Genomic DNA, 26036 nt, shown 5'->3' with positions numbered 1-26036 from the left:
GACTGGGCCATTCTAACACATGTACCCTGATGAAGCCATTCATTTATATTAGAGATGTGTAAGGAGGTGAATAATTATTTTTTTGTATAGTACTTATTGTACACTGATAAAAATCACAAAGTGCTTTGCAAAGAGAGAACAATATACAAGTTTAAATGGTACATGTTTACAAACAAACATAACATTTAAAAATTCTCAAGAAAAAAAAAACATGATGAATCCCATTAGCTAGTTTTTAAATGAATCAAGAATCTCAAGACAATGTCCAACCCGGGTGCTGCATGCTGAGAGCAACTACGACTGGTTCTTGTGACTGGTAGTATTTTTTATTAATGTATCTGAAAGTGCAATTCAATAGTCTAGTTAATAGAAAATAAAAGCAAGGATAACCATTTGGAGTTCCTGTTTTGGCACCAACTATCTTAGCGTGGTAATATATCAGTTATTGTTTTGAGTGACCTTCAAGGTACATTGACTGGTCAAACTAAACACCTAAATTTCTTGCGCTTGGCTTGATTACAGCATCCATATGACAAATCTATTGCCGGACCAGAGCAACCATGCTATCTGGGGCAATGATCAGACACTTTATTTTCTTAGGGTTGAGTTTGTAGTTTCTCTTACACAAGTAATAAAGTCAAGTTAAAGAACTCTTGGAGCAGGACAGCTGAACATAATCTGCATGAATGTGATTAGACATATTTTGATGTTCATTAATCTGTCCAAGAGGGTGTATTTATTGCAAAAAAAACAATTGGCTCAAAACATAATCTTGGTGTATCCCACACCCTTCTCACCCTATCTCTAACTGAGAAACCGTACTGCACCCTTCGAAGGGAACCTATTTTGACTGCTTGTATCTGCTATCTTGTTCTGTCAGTCACAACAGAACAAGATGTGACTATAGTCACAGAGCTTGTGACTATAAAGAAGGTAGGAATGTAAATTGACTGGGGTAGAAACTCATCCCAAACCCAGTGAGGGCACAAAACCAGGTGATATTTCACACCTGGGGGTGATACTTCATCTGGTGAAGTATCACCTGGTTTTCAGTGGGTGTGGTGTTCAATGCCCAGATCAGATTCTTCCAGTATAATCATTTTTGGTAAACATCTCAGTATTTTAAATATATATATATTTCATTTATTATTGAAAAAGAACAGCTATCTTTATGGCTGCTAAAAGAAATATGTAAGGATCAACCTGTTTTACCACAGCTACACGCTTAAATGCATAAATGATAAATAAAATGTTTAACAGGTGCTCTAAAAGACATTTCTTAGCTGAGTGACGGTGGTCCTAGCAAATACAAATGTTGGTGTGGGACTGCAGCGAGGGTGACAGAGAAAATACTCAACTTGGCCGCTGGAGATTATCAGTCGATCCCCCGCTGTTAATCTTCCAGCTGAATGGTGAGGACTGCGGTAGTCACTTTGCCACGTGTTGAGAGTCGGGAGCAATTCTCTCCGCTCGCCGGTGGTCCACAGTTACAAATCACATCATCAGCTGTCTGAGCACCCACAGCCACCTCTTCTCCACCAGATTGATGGTGAAATGGAGGAAAAATCAATGGCTTCCTCTCGTCAGAAAGCGCCAGCTCTGTCATGTTTGGTAGTTTGATGTTGGCCACTGCTGGAAATTGAAAGCTCAGTTTGAACAAACTGACAGACACGGATGCTTCTGAGGTGAGACAATGACCGATTTCAATCTGTCGCCTTACTGGTGAGGTCTGAAAACACTTCCATGCCACTGGAGAAGATTAGAGTGATCGGGCTGAGTTGGTTTAGTTTCTAGTAAGTGACGGTTAGTCTTCAAAACTCTCTCAAAGGCTTCTGTGTAGGTGACCCTGTGAGTAACAGCAATCAGTTTTCGCACTTGCCCCCTGCCATCATTTAATCCTTATCATCACTGTGACACGCTGCAACTTCATAGCAAGGTGTCCGTTCGCCGCTTCCTGTGAAACGAGCAAGCATCACTAAGCTTTTTCACTCCGACACATATTCTCCTCCTAATGGGAAATTCAAATATCACATATCAGCTGAATGCAATATTCACTTAGAGGGAGATAACGCTCTACCTGATGTGTCTCATGTATCCGGTTGAGAATGGGCCCGGCTCGGTCTCTGACACCAGATCCGACTGTGAAACTGGCTGTATATATTCTGACAGGAGCTCGCGGGGAGCTTGTTCGCTCGCTCTGTGCTTTATTGGCTTGCGTGTTGGTCGTCTTGTATTCCCCCGTGTATTTGAGGGAGAGCAGATTCCAGGGCATCTGCGCTTGTCCTGCTGCCTCTACAGCAGCGCCATTCCTTTTCATTTCTGCTGGCATTCTAATCAGAGCATTATGAGCTTCACCGGGTGAAGTACGCAGAAAGTTGTGTTTTCTGACAGCCAATAAAAACCTTATAATCTCCCTGATTCAAGTGGCCCATTTAGAAAAAATACTAACTAGCACTATCGCTCACACCACCTCCCTCCCTATTTCTTTAATGCCCTTTTTTATTTAATATATAGCCCATGAAAAATGAGAGACTCCCGCTTTGCTGTGTAGATATTTTGCTGCTGATGATGCGAGACGAATTTCCATCACAGCTTTGTTTCCAGCGGGTGAGCGGATAATCTTTTACAGTGCGGGGAGGGAGGGCAGCGGTCCCATCAATCTCCGGGGCTTATAGCTGCTGCGTGGTTGCCTCGCCTTACCAAAACGCCTGCAAAGCAACACAACACTGGCCTGAAAAGGGTCAGTATGACTACACGGTGAGCTCCTAGACCCTCCTTAACCCTCAGAACAATGCTTCACCTCTGTTCCATTAGTCCTGTCATTGTTATTATGTCATTTTTCTAACAAGGCTGTCACATCTGAGGGAGCAGCATTGCTTTCCTGCTGACAGCCTTGGGAAACTATGTTTTCAGCTTTAGCTGCTCCTGTTGTCGAGAGGTTTCATCTGTCTCTCTGCTTCACAGCCATGTGCACTCTGTGTTGCAAAGCAAGAAGGTCTCACTTGTACTTGGGGCATCTTGCCCAGGCAGACTCGGGAGAGGGGTCCCTTGTGGAACCCGTGCTGGTGTATTGGCTGGCTGGCAGGGATGCTGCACACTTCTCTCCGCACCCCACTGCCCTGACAATCGTGCGCCGTACAGCAACCCCCCGTGGAGACGTTGGCGCTCTGATTGACAATAATGGGAAGTGGCAGAATCAATGGAAGACAAGAAAGGGGTATGCGTGAAATTCTCCTGGAGCTTCTAGTCACAGACCAGGGGATCTGGCAACACTCACCTGTCATCCCTGCAGCACCAGCATTAGGGGCTGTGACAGCAGGAGCTGATGGAAAGAAAGACACTGTTTTCATCATCTCTGTGCTGACAGCCCAGTAATGGTGCTTCCTCTGAACATTTTAGTTACAGTTAAACACAAATATGTTCACATCCCTACTATACAGACCTGCTTAAAAATATATACCCTCTTATAGATTTTTCCACCTTACAGAAATTAATCTTAAACGTACATAAATAAAAATGCTGTTTTTAATTGATGGTTTAATATGTTAAGTGAACAAAGCTAACTAAACCAATATAGGAAATTAAGTAACTGCAATAAACCCTATTTTTGAAAGCTGAGTTCAGTTTACCTAGCCATACCCAGCCCTCATAACATGGCCTGCAGGATCAAGAAATTGCTTAAAAACAGAACAAGACAAAGTAGGCTAAAGATTAAAAATCCTAAACATCATGCCCCTATCAAAAGAAATTCAAGAACACACGAGTCATAGAAGGTTGTTAATAAATTTTAAAGAGACTTTAGTGAACCACTGTGGGATCTGTTATCCACAAAAGGAGGAAACATGGAGTTGTGAACCTTCTCACGAGTGGTTGATCAACCAAAATCAACCCAAAAAGCAGATTACTTTTCTGAAAGAACACAAATTATATCAGATCAGATTAGATAAAATTTAGTTCTGGTATAAAACTTTTGAAAATATAGATTTTTACTATTTTTTCCACGAAATTGCCCAAGATGCAGATTTATGATTGAAAAATAATCTTTTCTCTGGTTAGAATTATTATATTGAGTAACTTGTTATCTCAAACTGTAGTAAGTGGCTATCAAAGAACACATTTAAAATAGTGGTTTAAAACATTATCTAAATATATATCGATATGGCTCAAATGCACTCCTGATCTTCTGCAGGTGATTTACATGTGTGTGTCAGTGTGTGTGTGTGTGTTTGCGGATGGAGGCCAGGTGTCACGACAGAGGGGGCACTCCATCCTCTAATTGATCGGCAAAAGATGCACATGAAGAAGACGTTAAAGCAAAATGAAGTCATAAAAGTGGATTGAGACATTTATTAAGTCAGACGAAAAGCCCTCAGAAACATTGAGATTGTTTATTGATTTTTGTGTTTTGGCTGGCTGCGCAGGAGTAATCGCTTGTTCTGCTGCTGCTGTGTAGCGGAGTTGGTGGAGGCGTGAGCACGGCCGAACGCTCAGGTGGAGGTGCTCACTTCCTCCTAAAAGAGATGAGTTTTACCAGCAGAACACCGAGTTTATATTATTATTTTCCATAATTTATGTAGAGATTCTGACTCAATGCACAGCTAAGAATGCCAGCTGCTTTTGGTGGAGTGTTTCTAAAGTGCTGGCAGGCTTCAAAAGCCAGTCTATTCCCAGAGCTCTTCACTCACAAAGTAATAGAAACACTGCAGATTTTATTGTTCTGCTCTCTGATGGTGGGTTTTGTATGTGCAAAATGCATGTATCTTTTATAGTTCAAGCAATTTGAGTTGCAATATTCACTTGAATAAACACAAAATTCTGCACATAAAATGTAAACAATAAAAAACTACATTTAGACACTTTTTTTTAGGTCATTCCAAAACCTAAATATTTCACATGCACCCATCACAGTTTTGTGACTGATTTCTAATCTGTTTTCTTTCCATAGCCATATTTCTCAACCTTAATGAGATGCACACATTTTATATAAAGTACAGGTTTCTTACATTCCTTCAACTCTATGTATCCTTTTCAATCTTTATTAAATGTCTTAATTATATTAAAATTGGCTAACTTTACTCGTGTTTTGAATATGGGAACCTTTTCCAGTAACTAGGGTAGTTTTCTGGGACCATTATTTACATCCCTCTCATTAAAACAAATTATGAGGGCAGAAATTAGCCCCCAAAAATAAAAATCTGTATTTAAGCACTATTTTGTCAGTAAGTGTGTAGTTTTGTGGAAGAAGAGTTCTAAACATTTCAAACTGGTTGAAATTTTTAACTCCGTCATTTCAGTTTTAACACTCGGATATATTTTCTGTTAACGTTGTCTTTAATCAAGGAAGAATAAAAGCAAAATCGTTGCCCCCCTGTTCCTACCCTGTAGATATTTTTCTAGAGCTGCCCCTGCTCTCTGTAAAAATTTTAGCTTTATGAGTTTCCAGCTGACCGGTCACCAGACAGGGCCAATCAAACCTAAAGTTGGTCGGCTCTGGTTATCGGCAGATTTCTCTGTAAATCTATAGAAAAAATGTAGGGCATTTTGCTCATGACATTTATTCTGAAAATGTTTTTGGATTTGCCATTTCATTCCATTTTCCAAACTAAAACTATATATACAAATTGTTAGAATCTTGAGGCATTATCTGATACTGCCCATGACAATTTAACACCCTGTGTAATATATAATATTTTATCAACTCAAATCATAGTTCTTTCATTTCTTTTCTAGGTGAGGAGATAAAATTGATGTCCATGCTTCATAGCTGTGCTGCTGCACACACGTGCCTTCATGTGTGTGAATGCCTGTGTGTGTGGTGCGGATGAGTGTTAGGTAGAGTTCAACCATACTGGTGACATCAATCTGCCTGTTCTTTATTAGACGGAGCAGTGAGGTGTAACTGACTGCATTGTCCACAGATGGACTTAGGCCCATAGCACACGGGACCCTGGTCAGCTGCCCTGACAATACAATCAATAACCACACACTCATTACAGGAGCCATGCCTGGCTTTTCCCTTTCTAGCTGCCCTGTGGAGTCTCCTGTTCTTGTACCCTGATTTTTTTTTATTATTCCACATAAGCTAATCCTAAAGTTTTCTCTACATTTTTGTATATATAGGTGATTTTTATTTTGTAAATTTAAGTAAAACCTGGAAAGGGTAAAGGGACACTGAACAGTCCCAGCCAGAGCTCCTCTGCTGCAGTATTCAGGGCCGGACAGTCGCGGATGACAGTGATCCAGCATTGAGCTCGGGGCCTATAAATGGTAATGCCCTCCACTTGCCTTCCTCATAAAGCATAATAAAAGAAGGTTATAAATCCAGCCAATTAGCTGTGTCTATCAGTCGCCTTAATTGGAGTGTCATGACTGGCTAAGGGATGACCTTGTGTGCCAGAGCGCCAAGACAGACGAGGGGGCTAGGGGGGACATCTGAGTGGAAGTGGCCGACTTGGGCTTCTTTAAATCAACTGAATCCAGCAGGCCATGCTGCAGTTAAGGGCTGGGTCATTTGGTGGTAAAACGTTTATGCTGATGTTTGAATTTAAAGTCTCTCGAGTAGATGTGATTATGGGAACAATATGGCAGGGGATTCCTTTGATCGGTCAATGCAGGTGCTTCGAATCCATCTTGTTGTGCTGCTGTGCAGGAGTTAAATCCTCCCTCTGTCCTCCTGTGTGCCTGGCCAACATGCATCTCCTCTCAACACCTCGCTCAACCGCTCTCTGTGGCCACTCAAACCTGAAACCTCGACTTCCGCTCTGTCTATGAGCATCCACTATCTCATGACACCGGTCTGTTGCAGAGGAAACACTGAGCCCATTTGTTCATGTAGAGATGTCGGTGTTCTCATCCCTTCGCCTCAGGATCAGATGGTAAAGAGCAGTTAACCAACCAGCTGTCAGGGACGAGTTTCTCCACGGCTCACTGAGAGACGTCGACAGTTGTTTCCTTTCTCTCTGACCGGCTGGAGATAATTCAGTCAACACACTTTGAACTACAGATAAGGGAGGAAGAGGATGATCCAAGGGACAGGGCAGAGGAGAAGAAGTGGAAGGGTACAGGTGAGGTGGGGTGCCCAGAGCAGGTGTATGGGAACTGAAGAGGGCCAAGTAAGATAAAGACTGAGACAGATGCAATCATCTCATTTGCACCTAGTCTTGCAGTCAAAATCAAAATCTGTTATTTCAAATATTGATTTGAAAAAACTCCCATTTTTTCAGACTGTAAAGTAAATTTATGTCAGGCATTCAACTTAAAAATGTAAGTATATTATTGATTCATTACACAATGAGTGATACATTTCTAGAGTTTAGTTGTTGTTCATTTTGATGATTACTAAAAGGTTACATAAAACCAATAAACCAAGATTTCTAATGCTCAATTTGTTTGGCATGGCCTGCACCACCATGAGAAAGATTGCTAATTTTATTGCTTACAAAAGGAGGGTAAGCAATAAAAAATATCATTACTAAAGACGATAGATGTCCACAGAGTGCTGTATCCAACAAATGGAAAACTGAGTAAAAAGAAAAGTTGTGGTTAAAAAAAGTAAACAACTGGGATATCCTCAGCCTTCAGAGGTTGAGCTGTTAGAAGAATTTATTGGAGGGAGAAGTAGAAAAACCACAGAGATATGGACTATTCTTTGTGGTTATAGCCACTTAGAGAGAACCTAAGAGAACATCAGAATCTTCTCAACTGACCAAAAGAGAAAAATGAGTCTGCTGTTTTTCAGTGGTTTCAAGTCCTTTGTTTTTAGATTAGAATAAATTTCGCATTTCATTTGGAAAATCAAAGTCAGCGAGTCTGGAAGAGAAGCAGAGAGGCACAGAATCCATACAGCTTGAGATTTCATGAGCTGTAAACCGTAATCATCACCATTAGCATTCATATCAATGATTCAATTTCAGGTGTTTAGATATCGTCACCTTTCTAAAATAAGGGCCATTGTTTTAGAAAGGTGACGATATCTAAACACCTGAAATTGAATTACTGATATGAATAGCATTTTCAATAATACCCCAATTTATTAAGAGGGCCCTGTGTTTTCAATAAGTATGCATGCGACCCTGCATCTTATGATTTGTAATGACCGCGCGCTGCCCCTGCTCATCCTGTTGCTTCCTGTTTGGGCTGTTACGAGTGTGAAAAGATGAGGGAGAGGAAATTAATTCCCAATAAATGCCCCACAGAGTAGCTTTTGTTTTGTCTCGGGCACGTGGGTTTGCATACCTGCCAGGTGTTGCGTGGCACTCACCCCCCTGGTCTCCACATGCTCTGTGCCAAGGTGCGTGATGAAAGGCCCCTGGTGGCCTATCAAAGGCCCCATTGAGTTGCAGCTATGAACAGGACAAGAGGGTCCCAGTTTGGACAGTGGAAATTTGACACTGTCCGACAGGAGTTCCACACAGCCCACTCAGGGTGCTGCTGACAGCCCCACTCGTAAGGAGATCAGGCGCTCTTGTGTGCACTTCTACTGACTCACTGCCAGCTGACCCGGAGCAAAGAGGAGGAGTTGTGAGGAGTGTGCTTATACAGAGGAGTGGATGCAAAACAAGAACGGCATGTTGCTGGTCTTATTAACCAGTCATCATTTAAAGCTGCAGGATGGAACTTTTATAAATAATACGTTTTTTACATATTTGTTAAAACACGAGACAGATATTCTGTGAAAATATTGATCTCCTCTACCACCTCCCTGATCTGCTATTGCAGCCTAGAAGGAGGGTTTTAGCGCTGTCAATCAATCTCATGTACTCACTGCTAAAAGTGCCTAATGACAGAGAAACAATTCACTATTACAGCCATCGTTGATGGCTGTTAACTAGTCTGAGCATTCACAACAAGGAGATAGGATAGGGGAAGGGAGAATGAGCAGTGCCTCAGAGGTTGTAATTGACAGCAGTAAGACCCACCTCCTGGCTATGAATCGTTGTTTATAGATAGCACTGGCAGCACTGGGAGAAGGCAAAGGAGCTTTTTTCTTACAGTCTGTCTCATCATATTGTCACAACACAGTGTCAGTTTTAATAAATATTTTAAAATATATACTTTTATTAAGTTACACACTGCAGATTTAAGGTGGATCACACTGAACATTTGACAATTTCTTGGTGCATTTTTTATTCAAAAGTCCTAAGCTAAGTCTCCCTGCAGTCACTCAAAATCAGATTGACTGTATTAGCTGAGTGCCTACTAAATATCCACTATAGTGCAAAAAAGACATGTTTCAGAGAAGTACCGAGGAGTTGGTCTGCTTATCAATGGTCACAATGGGACTTTTCCTTTGATTAATAATTCTCACCTTGCAGAGTATAAGCAATGTCACTCAAATCAAGTCAAAGTTTTTTTAAAAAAAATGTAATTTCCACTGAAAAATCTAAAGTCCTTAAACATCTATATACTGAAAACATAATTTAGTACCTGCTTCATCTTCACACAAGAGTTTTCATAAATAATATGGAATTCCCATTCGCCCACAGTCTTCTTCTTCAACCATTCGGCCGTTCAGGCTCCCCACCTTTAAAAATAACACCCTTAAATAATGGCGACTGTTTTTGTTGACACGCTGGCTGATGTTTGTTGCTCTGTAATATATTGCATCAGCAGAGCAGAGTAGTTGTCTCTGTTCTGCACCTGCACCAACCATTCAGGCTGAAGTCTATAAATCCCAGCACTGGCAGGAATCAGGGAGCAGCTCACTGGACCTCAGGTTGCCTTTCTAACACATTACACTCCACAAACTCTCATCTATGGGCTTTAGCTGATGCATATATGGTTTGTTTATGCGTGTGTGAACATTTGGAGTACCGGTGCTTTAAATTCGCCGTCCTTAGATCCCACCAGTGAGCCCCACCAGCCAGACCACCATTCCACATACCAGCAGGTGGTGCATATACAAATCACTGCGGCCTTGTTAGCATAGTTTAGTGAAGATGTCAGTTTTACGAGGGCCGGGTTGCTTGCTATGCGTGTCAGGGACAGCAAGGGAGGGGTGACCCACAGGGGGATCACACAAGCCCTGCACCTGTAAATTTTTGACGGAATAACAGGAGGCTGGCGGAATAACGGGCCCGTACCTCTGCGGAAGAGCTTGAAACCTGTGATGTGATTTAACAGCGACACACTGGAGTGCGCAGAATGGAGACAGACAGAATGAGTTTCCTGCTTCAAATAAAAAAAAGCTCCCTGTTATCTGATGTATTGTAAATAATCGCTTCCTCACAGATCACAAAAGGAGCTTTTTTCTCTGCTCATAACCAGAGGTACCCTAGATCAGGAGCGTTGTTTAATGCAGTCGTGTGTGTGAGGGTTGTTGGCGTCATTAGATTGTTGATCTCATTTCCTCTCTGATGATTGAAAATAGAGAGAGGCTCTGAGTTTATCAGGCAGATAAATGGACGGCCCATCCTGTGGGAAGATCTAATCTGTCATGCGTCAAGGCCGGGGTTCACCTGCCGCTTGGTAATAACCACGTCGAAGGGCACTGATGATTTAGGAGAGCTTGGCTCTTTGTTTGCTTTTGCAAACACCTGATGGTTTCATTAATTAACCAGCCACAATTAGTGGCCCGAGTCATGCCAGGTACGCTCTTTCAGCAGCCATATTAAAAATCACAGAGGAACTCTATTAGACTTGACCTTTTCTGTGAAATTACTGATATTTCAGATTTAACATGGAATTTAATGAAAAGTTTCTTTTTTTATTCCTACAGCTGAGGTCCTTTCTGTCCACAGTCTGAAATGGGGTCTTCTGCAGCCTGCAGGTCGTTAATTATGATCTTCACAAATTAAATTAAAAGGATGTCATTGCTGGATTTTTTTTTTATCCCTCTGTCCCAAAGGTTTAAGAGTAGATAAGATATTTATCACCTCTTAAAATGATGCCTCTTCACATTAATTACATTGATCGAAGTCCCATTTGGTTTCCCTTTTTTTTATACATTTCTTTATTAAAAAATTAAGTACTTCAGGAACAAGAGCATTCATCTGGCAATCAGAAGGTCAGGGATTCAGTCCCCAGCTTTCTGTTTGACATGTCCTAGGGCAAATTCCTAAACTCCATTCTACCTCTGGTGCAAAGGTTGAAAGTATGATAAAAAAAAATGTGCAACACAACATAAACAAGGGCTTAATTTTTTTTGTGTGTGAGGTGAGTGCTATCATATAAGCATTTTAAGATTAAAAAAGACAAGAACATTTGTTTCCTAATATTGTTGACATTAAGTATAGACTGATATCAAATTTGACCGAGATTCAAAAGTGTTATGGTTTCAAAACACCACAAATATGTTCCGCAGAGGCAATCATGCAATTCTATCAACACAATTAGCAATTACATTTGTTACTTGAATGTCTATGGATAGAGCAGACACTTGTAGTTCATGTTACTTTGTTCTTTTACTTTCATAATTTATTTATTTTCTTTCTCTTTTATTTTTAATTATTTTCTTCAAGATTCAAGAGTACTTTATTGACCCATATAAGGATTTTTTTCCCAAGAATTATTTTTTTGTTTTGTTTGTCATAGGTGCTGGTCCTTTTGACCCTACAATTATTGACACAAATACTGTTTTCTCTCATTCACAAGACTAAAAACTGATTCAACTGTCTGGGAATATTACTTTTTGTGAAACACATTGACAATTATTGTATCACTTTCATCAAGATAATGTAGTTCTTAAGCAGCAGATAAAGATTCTGCTTTCCAAGCACACAGCCAGCTCATTTAAATCGTTATCCATATATGAAAAGGGTGCAACAAGAAAAAAAAAACATATTATATTTTTCATAAGTGGCACTTATGCAGTTGAAAACAGATATTTAAGTACACAAAATGAAAAGACACACATTTTAATCTTGCTGTCTAAAGTTAAATCAGGCCAAACGTCTCTTGTTTTAGGATAGTTAGAATTATCAACATTATTTCTATTTGCAAAGAGTCATAATACTTAGCCAAAACATTGTTTTAAAACTAGTTAAAAAATATATCTTTATAAAATTAACTGGCCATGCCCAATAAACACATATAAATAAAAAACTGTTTCTAATTTTAATGTGTCTAGATTTTTTTTTTTGCTTAAGTGTTTTTATCAAATACACATAATAGTTTTAAAATTATAGTAATTATCACCATTGTCAGTCACAATCCTTCTATCTTCAAAAGTTGAACTTTACAAGATATTAAAACTTTTTTCTGTGAAATTACATATGTATAATATGACCTTACACTTTTTCTATGGGTATTGACTCAGTGGAAACATATACAGATCCGAAACATGACTGATATACTGTAATTCATTCATGCAAGAAAACAATCCAGTCGAATGGTTATGGAAACTTTTATCTGTGTTGTTGAATAAGTGTTTGCCCCCTTACAGGTTGGTTCTCTTTCTGTGTTATTTTGTCACACTGAAATGTTTCAGTTCATCAAACACATTTTAATAAAGGATAAGGACAACCTGGATAAATGCTGTTTTCAAGAGATGATTTCATTCATTAAAGGAAAAATAATGAATGAACATTGGGCCGCTGGGAAAAACTAATTGGCCCCCTTGTTAAATCATGAATTAACTGTGATTAAACAAAATTGTTTTAAAAAAACTGTGGACCTGATTATTACATGTCAGTGTAATAATTCAAACAGAACCTCTTCGATGGCTGAAAGATTGAAAAAATAATATTTCAAAAGCATTAGCACCGTCATTGACATCTCTTGGTCTGGAAAGGGTTACAAAGCTGTTTAGTGAGAGTCAGTAACAAAACGTACAGCTATGATAAACCTTCTCAGGAAAGACTGGGAGAGCACATTTATGATGCAACCAGGAAGTCAAAAACTATCCAGAGCAACATTTAAAGCCTCAATTAACGCCAGGCTCTAAAAATCCAACAATGAAAAGTAGACAGGAAAAACTACCTGACTAAAAATCTTGATGATCCCCAAGACTTTAGGGAAAATGTTCTGCGAAATGATGAGATCAAAGTTGAACCTTTTGGAAGGCATGGGTCGTGTTACATCTGTTCTAAAACTGGCACAGTTTTTTTTAAGTAGATCATCATACTGACAGTCAAGCAAGGTGGTGGTTATGTAAAGGTTTTTGACTTCTTCAGCACCTGGATGACTTTCCATAGTTGATTGAATCATGATTTTTACTCTCCACCAGAACATTCTGCAGGAGAATATGCAGCCATCAATACAACACCTCGAGCCTTTAATGATTTAAAGCACAATAGCAAGGTTATCTCTGACTGACTCAAAAAAAGCAAATGTAGTTTTGAAATGGCCTAGCTAAAGCCTGTATTTAAGTCCAATTCATATACTATATTTATTCTCAAACCTTCTAAAGTGGCAAAAATAAAGCATTTCTCCAAAGGAGAGTGAGCCAAAATTCCCCAATGATTATGTTAAAGACTATTTGTCTTTTTAAGACTCAATACTTTAAAAAAAAAGAAAAAAAAGGCTTCATTCATGATGTTAAAAAGGGAGAAATTTTTCCAAGCAAGCCAGTTTGGTTTGGTGAGCTTTTTACCTTAATGAACAAAACCCGCTTTTCCTTTGTATTCAGGTTAACTTTATCCAAAACTGAAATCTGGTTGATAACATGTGACATTTAAGTGTGACATAAAAGGGGCCAAGTACTTTTTCAGAGCACCATATGTTTTAAAATCCATTATTCTATCATCGGCTTTAAAGTTGCAGATGATGAAAAGGTTTCTTACTTCCAAATCTTTGCCTTGGAATAAAACACAATGGCCGCCCACTCCTCTCCCTCCCAGGTTTATTCCCATCTCCTCCTTCTACTCTGGACCACTGCGGCTGCTGGTTTCCATCTCTTCTCAACCGTCTTTCTCTCTCACTGGAAAAAAAATACACACACACACTCACAAACACAGGTTTCCTCTGCCACCCGCGTGCATTTATTTATTCGTTATATTTCCTAATTCAGTTTGACGAATGAGTGACAGCTTGACACTTCATTCGGTAAGATTAATAGAACGACACAATATTTACGTGGCAGAGACAGCCAATTATCCCACCATCTATCATCCAGATTATCTTTCTGATTGAAAACTACTCGTCCATGTAATCGGAATTATTTGGAATTAGAAGAGAATTTATGGCTTCTTGTGTCACTTTTCCTGGACGGTGGTAAATTAGAAATAGTAGATACATAAAGGGAGTATAAGAAGGGATAAATAAAGGGGCTCCACAAATGTTGCCATATATTTTCGCTTTTTCCTTCCTCCATGGCCTTAAGTGAACTTCATTTTTGCAGATCATAATGTTGTGAGGATAAAACTTAAAATTCCTCTCCATAAAGAAGGCTTTATTGGATATTTTCATAAAACATTTTTTAAAAGGGTACAGATATATTTGATTGAGCAGCGAGTTGTTTTAATCGGAAAGCAGAATGAAATGCTTTCCACTCTGAAGACAGTAATGGATAGATCTTATCCACAGTGATAGCCTTGTGTGTATTGATCTATGCCAATGTTTTTTAAATGTCCATCTTACTCATGGCAGAGCCTACATTAGTTTACTCCTTCAACCTCTGTCCTTCAGCCTTTGGTGATTAATTCACCCAGCTCCTCTCTATCTCGCCCCACAATGCTTTGTATTCTGTTTCCATACATCACCCTTTTGTACCACTCTCTTCTCAAACTTTCATCACTTGATTAATTTACCTAATCTCTTGACTCTGCTTAATGTTTCAGAGTATCTGGTTTTCATACAGGAAAAAAAAACACACATTTTCATTCTCCTTTTAATGAAAAATCAAAGAGAACAGAACAAATGAGAGGTTCAGGGAGCAGGCAGAGCAGGTGTGCAAGGTTGGTCGTCAAGATGCAATACATCGACTACAGTGCTGTGAGAAAGTATTTCCTCGTCTATCAGATTTATTCTGATGCTTTGTTGTCACACTTAGATGTTTCAAATCCTTAGACTAATGTTAGTGCCAGACAAAGATGTCCAGAGTAAATAAAAAAATAACTTTGAAATGATTTTATTTGTTAAGGGAAACAAGCTAAATCTAAATCAATCTGGTCTTATTTGGACAGCAATTTACCCCTAAACCTAACATGCAAACTGCAATCTTTTGTGATACTGGCTTTAACTTTCTTGGATCAATGTGGAGGAATGTCAGTCCATGACAGGTTAAAAAGTATTAGGTTCCATTAACCAAATTCCTAAATAGCACACATGTTCAGGCAGTGAGAGGCCTCAAATCTCACTGGATTCATTTCAAAAGTGTACATGTCAGGTTGTCCTTGTTTGTTGTTTGAATTTGTCTGTTGATATAAAACATTTAGGTTTGACAAAAGGCAAAAACAAAAGAAACCTGTGAGAGCTCAAATACTTTTTCAGAGTGCTGTATGACAGAAGGTATCGACTTGACTGACAGTAAAATTCCAGCACATCTCCAGCTCTCTAGAGGAATCAATACACTTTCCTTCTGCAGATCTTGAAACATATTTTTAGATAGCTATAAAGTAAATTAAAACACACCAATAATGCAATCTGTTGCTTTAACGGTCAATAAAAAACTAAAAATAAATGTATGGAGCATGAATTGACTTGGCAGTTTTTTGCGCAGGTCTTTGGTAATGAAATTTCAGAAGTGATGTTTCATCCCTTTAGCCAGCCTTGGAGCTCTAAAAGCCTGGCTCTGAGTCATTCCTTGTTTTAGAAATGGTGAAAATGGCCACATCTCACATCATGGCAGGGGTCCGATTTACTCCGACTTGTTAAATAGGATTATGCTATCCCAATATAGTACTCCCAACAACTATGGCTTGTTTATTTTTATCCTCTTATTAAGATGGGAGCAGAATCCTTAAAAGGGTGCCAAAATTATCCTGCGAAACGCTGACAGGGAAAAATGAAAGGTCTCCAACGGTTATTATAAGCAATCTGTCTGCATTGAAGCACAATGTGACTGCTGTGCTTGCGATACCAACGAGGTGACCTCAGCGAGATGAGGAGGAGAGACATGTTGAAAGTCAGACACGCCGTCTGGATGGGCTCACACCACATACACACGCAAAAGGACGCAACAAAGTATTTATAACCCTGCAAAGTAAAAGTGACTGATTATTTCCCTTCATTTTTTAAAATAAAGCCAGTCAGTGCTGTGTTTTATGATAACAACATATGAGATTATGAATTTAAAACAAAAGAGTAAAGAAAAACCTGGCCCACTTTTCTGACAGTGAGAAAAATTACAACTTCTGACTCTTTTTTTTAATCAAATCAGTGTTGAGTCCCTCAGTTTTACTTCAGCATTTAAGGAGAGGCGTCTCTAAAGAGGACCTGAACTTTTCTGATGTTCAATAAGTTTTACTCCCTTGAAATGTTTCTACTGCCTGGTAATATCCTTTTCTTAGAACAAAGCAGGGTTTTTATTAATATCCTCACATGTGGAAGCTCAACATTAAAAATTAAAATCAGTAACAATAATGAGGAAATGCAGAGATTATTTATTAAGGAAAGTAAGATATCCAGGACAATTAATTGTCTTCTTAACTGAAAGACTGGTTGGGCCATGCATGTTGCTCACAACAACTATTATGTGTGTACGATAACTGGCAGTCTTTTTCATCCTTTTTGGCAATGTCAAGTCATAAATGACTTGTTTAAAATCAGGTCACAGGACTTATTAGATTTCTGTAGTCTTGATTTGACTAGGCCACTCATGTCTTTGTAGTGGATTTGCTGGTGAGCTTTTGATCAGTGTCCTGCAGCACAAACTGATGCGAACTGCATCAAGCTGTCACTGGTTGGATATTCTCCTTTTTTTTTTTTAAAGAGCAGAATTCAAGGTTCCATCAGCCACTGCAAGTTGTCCAAATCTTAAAGTTGTAAAACAGTCTGAGACCATCAGACCACAGCTGTTATGTCAGACTGCAGACAAAGTTCTGGTTCGGTTTGTCGGATGTCCTCAGTGATTCCTCACTTTGGATTTGAAACTAGGTGTGATACGAATAAAAAAACAATATGAAAAAAAGGACTGAGTACCTCAAAGATAAGAAAGATTGAAAAAAAAAACTTTTCAGGAAAGTCACACAGAAATTAATGAAATATGGTAATGCATAAGAGGCAAACTAAATAGTTATCACAAAAAGTCGGCAGAACAATTAGGAAAAATGCATTGTTTTCGGCAGATAATAAAAATAGATTAGTTTTCTAAGATTTTGTAGATTCGCAAGAAACTGAGGATGTACAGAAACTATCCTTTCAGGTAAATCTATCTGAAGGCTGAAGCTATTTTACATTTTTCAAGTTTAACATATTAATCATTATTTAGAGTCGTTATTAATTGTGACTTATTTATGTGGACAAAATTATTAAAGTAAGTAAAAGGACAGAAATGGGGTGTTTGTACTCAATAAATACTTGTTAAAAATTACTAAAGAAAAAATTTCCCAGTGACTGTTGTTCAGTTTTTCCTTTATAGGTGACTACATGCAGCTCCAGGATTTGGTATTTTGGAAATATCTCCACAGTTTGCTGACCCTCTCCTTGAACCCCAGGGATCAAATTAACAGCACTGAGCTCTTGGCTTCCCTGTAACCCTTCGCCATCCTCGTGACTGACATTTCTCTTCTCTTTTGCCTTGGGCCCATGCGTATGGCAGGCCTGTGAGAAAAATGTACAGAGATGCTGTGTTGCTTCTGTGTATAATAGGAAAATGTGTAAATTTCCACAGTTAAATTGATGGTGGAGAGTCAGTCCCGCTATTTCATCTGCTCTGAAACTCAAGCTGCAAAAGTTGAAATGTTGCAAACTTGAAGACTCAGATTTGCAACTCTGGGAAAAAAGAAAGAAAAGAAGAAAGAGTTTATTCTATTTTATTGTAAAAAAGACTTAATGAAATACTGTAGGTGCCTAGAAAGTTGGGTTGAAGCAGTAGTGAGCTGAGACCTGAATACAAAAGCATGTTATACTTCTCAGATTTTAAACTGTAGAAAATATGCATCTTCTTCTTTAGACTTCATTGTGTTAGTCTATAACTTAAGATTCATAAAAATACAATGCAGTTTGTGGTTGCTACGTGACAAGATGTAAAAAGTTTGTAGGAATGTTGAAAAAGCCAGACTGAAGCAAGTATTTCTGAACTTTAGAGGAGGAAAAGGAACACATTGGGTTTTAAGTTCCCAAATCAGTTTAAGTAGCGCAGGAGAAAAGGGATGGAAATACAGTCGGGTATATGAACCTCACCGTGGAGCTGTCATGCTGCTAATGGAGGAACTGGAGCAGAGGGTCAGGAGTCCTCAGCACCTGTGTGGAAGATTAATGACCACCGAGCCATGGGAAGGAAAGACAGTCAGGAAAAGAGACTCTGAAACAGGCTGGAGATGTCTGACTGCCTTAAAGATCAGAGCTACTCGACCTTTGCTGAGGCCTTCACGATATATACACAAACACAGAGCTGTTAAAGTGACTCCTGAGAAATGATCAAAATATGTCTCCATCTCATTCACTTCAATAGATATCAGACTGAATTACAACATGACCTGGGATCATCATGCTATAGTGCAGGTCTATTATGGAGTGGTGAGATTCGTATGCAGCTCAAGCTGTTGTCCCTTCAGGCCATGAAAGGTGCTTTAAGGCATTGATGACAGCAGAGACCTTTCTGATTACCTCAGTCGCATGTAGCGCCACAGAAAAGAGATATCATCATTATCTCGACACAAAGGCGGCCCTCACATTGTTAAAACAATTAATGTAAGCTGTCAGAGCGCCGTGCAGAACTAGTTCCAAGAGTTAAGTCGTAGCTTCTTTTATTATTTTTTTCCCAACCCTTCCCCCCCATCCTTCCCCGCTCGCCTAGGGAATCGCGGCGGGTACGAAGCTCATTTCCTCATCAAACAGACGACGAGTGATTTGGAATATTTATGAGGCTCCCAATTTAAGTTAAACATTTAACAAAAAAGCATCCGATTAAAATGAGACAGCAGAAAGGGTTAAAATCCCAGTGGGCAGCCGGGGCTAAAAATTAAACACTGAATGCCGGAGCAGAATTAAAGCAGCAGGTCTGGGGCAGATTTCAGCTCAGAGGCTTTGCTGCGTATGATATGGTATATGTTGAAACAGGGTTCTCATTGTTGATGACTGGAATTTAAATTAGGAATAAAGAGGTAATGCTCTAATAAACTGCATGAAAGATACTTAAAATAATTTACATACTAATGTGAGAAGTAAATGACACATATGTTTGATATGTTGGTTGCTGAATTTATTAAGTGTTTGCAGTGAGAGAAATTGAACATAAAGTGCACGTAATAAAAATGACCACCAACTCACATCACTATATAATGTATAGACTTTCTGGTAATTCTTATAAATTTATGTATGTCAATATCACAATAAGAATATTAGAGTGAGTAGCACTGCTTCGGTCAGAGGGCACATGTAACCCAATGCCATATTGACTTTATTGATAATCTATGGCTTCCTTTCATTCTTTCCCTCCTCTCCTCAGGTCTCTATAGCAGCAGATCAGTCAGCAGCTGAGAAACAGGGGTCAGCCAGCTCCTGGTCTTCTGCTCAGTGACTCTCCATACTTCCTGTTTAATCACCGCTCCCTCAGGGATACTCCACTATCCATCTATCAAGGCCAGAAAAAAGTTCAGGTCCTCTTTATTTCTAGAGATGAAGGACCTAGGTAAGGTTTGTCGTTGATTTATTCTGCTGCTGTGGTGTGTTTCTCTCACCTAAGTGCACACCCTTAATGTGTAATTGCATGCAAAAATGTTGTTATAGTAAACATACAGTGATTAGTTTTGCAATCCAGCTTCTAAGTGAAATTTGTAAAAGATGTCATGGTTAACAATGATGAGAATGTTGTCTTATTGCCATTTAATATATTTTAATACAGTTTTAATAAGAATAAAAGACCTTTAAATAGCAGATTTATGTTTCATTTGTTAACATAGCCAAAATTTTATTTCAAGCCTTGTTTTTCTTTAAAATCTTTTCTTTTTCATCAAGTTTGCAACTTAGATTCATATGCAAACTATCCATCCATTCATCCATCCATTGTCGACATCCACTCATCCTGTCATGGAGCAGGCAAGCTTAAAATATTTTCACTTCCACCTGGAATGTTTTTTACTTTTTACCTGTCATGAACATGGACTCCTTCCTTATTCTGAGATTTCGAATGCCAACATTTCCAACAATGTCAATGCCAAACAAAAATCATAAATCAGAGCAACTTTGCTGTGTTTTGTATTTCCGTGTCACAGCCTGAATGAACTGCAGACATGTCATGCAAAATATCGAAGCAAACTGTGGTCTTAGAATAAAAATTATTCCAAAAGACACATCTGCATAGATAATTAATCTTTGTACTATCAGCCTGCAAAACATTGTTGGTGGTTTTGTTTCTACCCATAGACAAAAGAGGAAGCATTTGTGCACTTACCCAAATCATAATTATCAAGTCCAGTATAGCGTTTGGTCTATTTTCAGCTGCTTTTGCACGAATGAGTGTACTAAAAGGGCACTCATTGGTGCTTTTATGGTTCAGATTATGACATAATTTAAAGCTCTTTTCTGTTAACACTTTAAATTCAGGGAAAGCATCCTTAAATGCTGCCCTAGAGGAGGAATGTTGTTTATTTATGCTGTCACTGGAAGCCCTGAGGGAAGTGACCAATGTCTCAACCAGAGAGACATCGCCTTAGGCCAGTGTACCATCACAGGCTGCCCTCCGACGTTTCCAATAGAGTCTGAATATCCAACCATCCATCCATACAGCCATCTATCCATCCATGGATTGTTGATTTTTCCATTATATTACTTGAAAATGGTCTCAAAAATAACAATATTACAAGTTATCGCAGCAACTTCTGGGACAATTTATCATCCAGAAAAATTTGTTATTCTTACAAACCTACTTCGCAGTATTTAAAAGTAGACTTTCTCCACTAAGTGACAATAACTGTTAGACATACAGTATATTATATTTCAAGCATAAGAAATGATCACTACAAGGTCTGAGTTACTATAGTGATGTGTTATATTGCAACTTGGTATGAAGGTCTTCCAAAGGTAGCACCCCATCTCCATCCCCGTTGCGGCACTGGGATCTGATTTTCTCAGCCGCCTTGCTCTGATCCACCTGGCAGGAGGGGGGCTTGGACTGAGACAAGCAGACCAACCCACTGACCTCTGGAACGAATCTCTAGCTGTGCTGGGCAAGCAGTCGGTGTGGGCCAACGATGGGGCACGGAGGACTATAGAGCTATGATTAGCTGACATGGCGGGTGGGTTTTGCAAGCTGTCCTATTCTCGGGAGTAGATGGGCAAAGTGGTAGAGACGCTAAAATGGGACTGAACCGATTGATCCTGGTGCCTTTATGAGAGTGACACACAGAATCTATTTTTACAGGAGGGGGAACACATTGCTGGTGAAAGCACTCTGTTCATGACGTAGTTGGGCTTCCAAACTGTACAGTGTGAGAAGAAGAGCTATTTCCTATTTCCTAAAAGAGCTTTTTTAGGAAATAGGGAAAACCTCCAGAAGCCAGCACATCACTACCCAACAATCCTTGGGATGAAACAAGCAAGCTGTTTACTTTTAAAAATATTACAGAGTAATTCGTGCTGCTGGTGCTTGAACTTTTTCAAAGTTGTCACTACATCCACAAACAAAGTTTTGTAAGATTTTATGTGATGGACCAGAACAACCTGTTAAATTATGACTTGAAGTCTTTTAGCCATCATACAAAAATCATAAGTTGGTGTTCTCCAGAACTTCTCAAAATCTGTTGGGATCCTGCAAGTTACTTAATGTGTTTAACATACAGTTGTTCTGGAAGAGCGTGCAAATGTTGAGCTTAGACTTTCCATCACCTTATAACTCACAATGGACAAAAATTCTAGACTTTGATGACCCTGTGTGAAATGATTTCTAGCACTTTCTTTGTCTAAAAGTGTTTGCTGTAAACTGAAAATGCCTGAAATGTAACGCTGTTTTTTTCTTGTTAAGGGATTACCACATAGAATGAGAATAAAAGTAAAAGTATAGTCCAGGAAAAGAAAGCTGTTCCTCCTGGAATCCCTGCAGTCAGAGTTCAGCAGAAGCTTATTCACACTCAGGCCATCCACTGAACTCATCCACTCTTTTTGCATAAAGTAATTGCTGTCAGGGAACGTGCGCCGCTGAAAGTTGCTCTGCAAGCTCAGAGGGTGAGATTAGGGAATAAAACAGCCAAGTCAGTGCTACTCGGGCACTCCTCTGTCATTGCACTGCTATGGATGAGGGCTGACAGTGATGAATATTGGCCAAAAGTTGGTATTCCACATGATGATTTTCGCTAATGAGAATTGATGAATGTGGGAGGGAGGGACTCGAGATTGGGCGATGAGAGGAGGGACCGCTCATTAGAAGCCAGTCATGCTAGGTTGAGTGGCTTTAAGGTGGGCAGGAATGCTGGCCCAAGCGATGCCACTCCAGCAGTTTTTAAATAAACATCAGCTGATGTCATTGATCAATACTGCCTTTCACAGAAGAGTCTCAAATGAGATGCATCCATAACTGGAACACAAAAATCCCTTCTCCTTCCCTGCACAATTATTTTTATCTGAAAGTGCATTTATCAGTTGTGTGTCAGCTTTCACATTATGTTATGAGACATCTATAGCTCATTACATAGCTATAGATGTCCATATACATGATGCTGTGGTAACACCTGGATGTGGGATGCTCACAAGCTTCCCTTGTAGCAGCTGAAGTCAGCCTGAGGAAGGAGCACTGGGACACTGATGTAGCAGATGGCAATGTAGGCTTTGAAAACCCATGGCCCTGGAGCAGCCGCAGGCTGCCCCAAAGGCCAACGCTCAGCTCGAGCTCTAGCTCCACGTGTGGTCAGCCAGAAAGGACACACAAGTGGATAATAGTTAATAGTGAACCAGGCCATTTATTATCACGTGCGTACTTTATGGAGCCGAACCAGCACACCTGTATGCAGAGGGGCCAGTGGCCAAGAAGTTTAACTTTTAGATGCAGATAAAATTGCTAAATAATCACGTTGGGTTATTTCCAGACCATCAAATTCTTGGACAAACATTGCACAATACTTCAGGTGATTTAATAGCTTGTTGTTCGGTTGATGAAAAGCATAATAGTGGAAATGTTTTGTTTTTTTTCACTCTTATGACTAAGCACAGTTATAGCGGCTAAACCTTCAACATTTTCATTTAATTATTTTCAACAGCACTTGTAAATATTCTTGTCTTATTTACCCACTGCAGAAAAAAAAATGTTTTCAACTAACAAATGACAAAATATATGTGTGGAAGAACACAAGAGGACAAGTGGGGTCTGACAAGGTAACATAATTGGGCAAAAATAGTTTCTTTTGTGGAAACAGTGATGTCTCTAATGTAATCATAGTTGTTTAAATTAGTTTATTTTGTTTTTGCTGTTGTTAGCAATATTTTATTCAGATACATATTTTTTCAGTTTATGGACAGTTTAATAAATTTAAATATTTTAAAATACAGTAAATGTAAATAATTCAATTCAAATAATGTAACTTGTGTATAACATTTGGCACTAAAATATTCAATACACACGTACACAAAGAATGTACTAAAAGCTGCTCTCAAAGAGCTGCATCATCACAGAAAAATAAGTTGAGTTGAATTTCAGTTTTTGATATAAATGAACTTTTGATATTCTGATTTACTGACATCCACCTGTTTGGCCTTTTTAATGCATTTTGTCTTCTTCATTCAGTTTCCTTTGGTGGATGCAAAGCAATCTCAGGCTACAAAACAGGATTTCTTTGTCTAGACCATTTTTTTTCTCCTCAAAAGTGATTAAGGATATCTCTTTTCAACACAAAGAAAAATTAATGTATTCAATATATACTGTACATTCAAAATCCCTTAACCACTTTTTGCGGTACTGATTGGATTTTAACAGCAGGTACACTTAGCCATTACAATCTCCAAAATTGAATTTCTTTTAGAAATACTTCATGAAGCAGTTTCGTTTTTACCTTCTTATTGAAATAAGACGTTTTTAATCAGCCAGAGCACAAAATGTCTGAATACTCTAAAGCCATTAAACATCTCTCCTGAATGCATCCCCCATTAGAGAGATGGAAGATTATGGCCTAAGTGAAGTCATTAGCTATGCAAAGCTAATGATCATCTTATTTGTTTGTATAAATCTGATCCATTTCCCTTGCTCAAAGCAAATATTTCTTCTCTCAAATGATTTTGATTAAACTGAGTAAAAACAACAGCAGCATCAACAAAAACAACATCAGGACCCCTAATGAAAGAAGTGGAGGCAAAGGCACTCAGCCGATTGCATCCATTACCCCTCTCCCAGTGTACAGACCCCTTCGTAGGGATTACCCCTGGTTCCATAGAGGTTGATTATGAGACGCCTGCAAAGGTTTCGTCTGAATCGCCCTAGTTAAACGAGAAATTGCAGGCTGAGGAGAGAGGCTAATAACAGTTATTAACCCCGTGCGGGCGCCGGTGTAGAAGAGCGCCACAATAACGAGGTGCACCACCAAGGTTTGAGGCGTAGCGCAGCTAGCACACCCCCGAGGAGAAGCTAACTTATTAAAATAATGAATTAGCCGACCAGATTACTGCAGCCTGCGGCAAAGGCAATTATCCCCCTCCAAATCCCTGGACAGAGCTCCCTAGCGCCACCATAAAACAAGTGCTCAGAAAGCAGGAGCCCTCCGCTCCACACAAATGAATAGCCTGTTAATTAGGATCTCTCCCGCTGCGGGTAGCCTTCCCGCTGCCATAACAGAAACCACTTACATGACAGGAAAAGGTGGAGGACCGCGAGAAAACTACTACGAAGATAGTGAATGCATGTGATTGAATAAGATTGTAAAATAGACGGTAAGAAAAAGTGAGAGTGCACGTAATTTTAGGAATAAATGACAATGCAAGGTTTAGGGAGAGTAAGGGGCTTTAGTTTAAGAGTTACATTTGAAGTGTTTTTAGAAACAAACACAAAGTATTTAAGCTTTGTAGAGAATTTAACCCTTCTCTGTGATGTAGGGGGTCATCAATCCTGGAAGGAAAAGAAATACACTCAGACAAGGACAGAAGTGATGTAGGCCAGTGGCCAGGCTAAAAAAAAAGCCACTGTACTCTATGACATATATATATATATATATATATATATATGCAGCTCCTAATGGTTATAAATACTTAAGTATCACACGGTTGGCATGGTGAACCAAATCTGGGGTAACCTTCTAACTCCACATCAGTAGAAATCAGAAAGTTTTGAAGGCTGGACTCACCTTGTCCTGCATAGGCCTAGCTACTTTCAGGAAGATAAGTGTTAAAGTGGAAAGTGTGCCACGGATAACTGACACCACGCTGCGGTTCAGCTACTCTTTTACTCTTTATATAGAAGGGAGTTTTGGGACCAAAATTATTTCTTTTTTCCACTTCAGCTACGTGTACCAATGTGTCTGTTCGAATTGTAAACTTTTCTGCCAAAACCTTTTTAATTATTGAGTTCTATTGAGCAATTTTCATGAGTGGTGCAATATATATATTTCAATATAAGATCAAAAAGTTATTATATCCTGTGTTGCATCTTGTAAAATCAATAGTACTTGTTGAACTATTCCACATTTTGTCATTTTACATCCACAAACTTCATTGCATTGTTTGGAACTTATCCACTTATTCTTAAAGTTGAGTATAAATGTGAGAATGACATGGCACTGCATGTCTTTGAACAAACCACTCCCCATCCCAAAACTTGGCAGTGGCAGCATCATGCTGTGCGCATGTATCCCCCGCCCCTCATTTTGATGGGAATATGGACAGAGATAAATACAGGACATCACTGGAAGAAAACCTATTAAAGCTCAACAATGATCCTTGGCATACAGCTACAAATACAACTGGATGATTTAGATAAGGTGTCTGCAGGTCCAGTCCATGAGAGCCAGTTTCCTGCTATTTTTTGATGTATCTATGCTTTAACACACCACAGCAAAATATTTTTTCTCAGTTTTTGTATA

The 26036-nt window shown here is 39.2% G+C and overlaps 1 protein-coding gene across 2 annotated transcripts in view; it reads left to right on the top strand.

Moving 5' to 3' along the window:
- Positions 1 to 20333, top strand: part of LOC114134182 (G patch domain-containing protein 2-like) — a 49696-nt gene extending 29363 nt beyond the window's left edge. For both annotated transcript variants that reach the window (XM_028000577.1, XM_028000576.1), the window contains one exon: positions 19490 to 20333. In XM_028000577.1, coding sequence (XP_027856378.1) covers positions 19490 to 19499 — 10 coding nt within the window. In that variant the 3' untranslated portion in view covers positions 19500 to 20333. The remainder of the gene's footprint in view (positions 1 to 19489) is intronic.
- Positions 20334 to 26036: the final 5703 nt, after the last annotated feature.

The sequence above is a fragment of the Xiphophorus couchianus genome, chromosome 19 (assembly GCF_001444195.1).
Source record: "Xiphophorus couchianus chromosome 19, X_couchianus-1.0, whole genome shotgun sequence".
Lineage (NCBI taxonomy): Eukaryota > Metazoa > Chordata > Actinopteri > Cyprinodontiformes > Poeciliidae > Xiphophorus > Xiphophorus couchianus.
The sequence above is the reverse complement of the archived record's forward strand: the minus strand, read 5'-3'. Positions and strand labels throughout refer to the sequence as shown.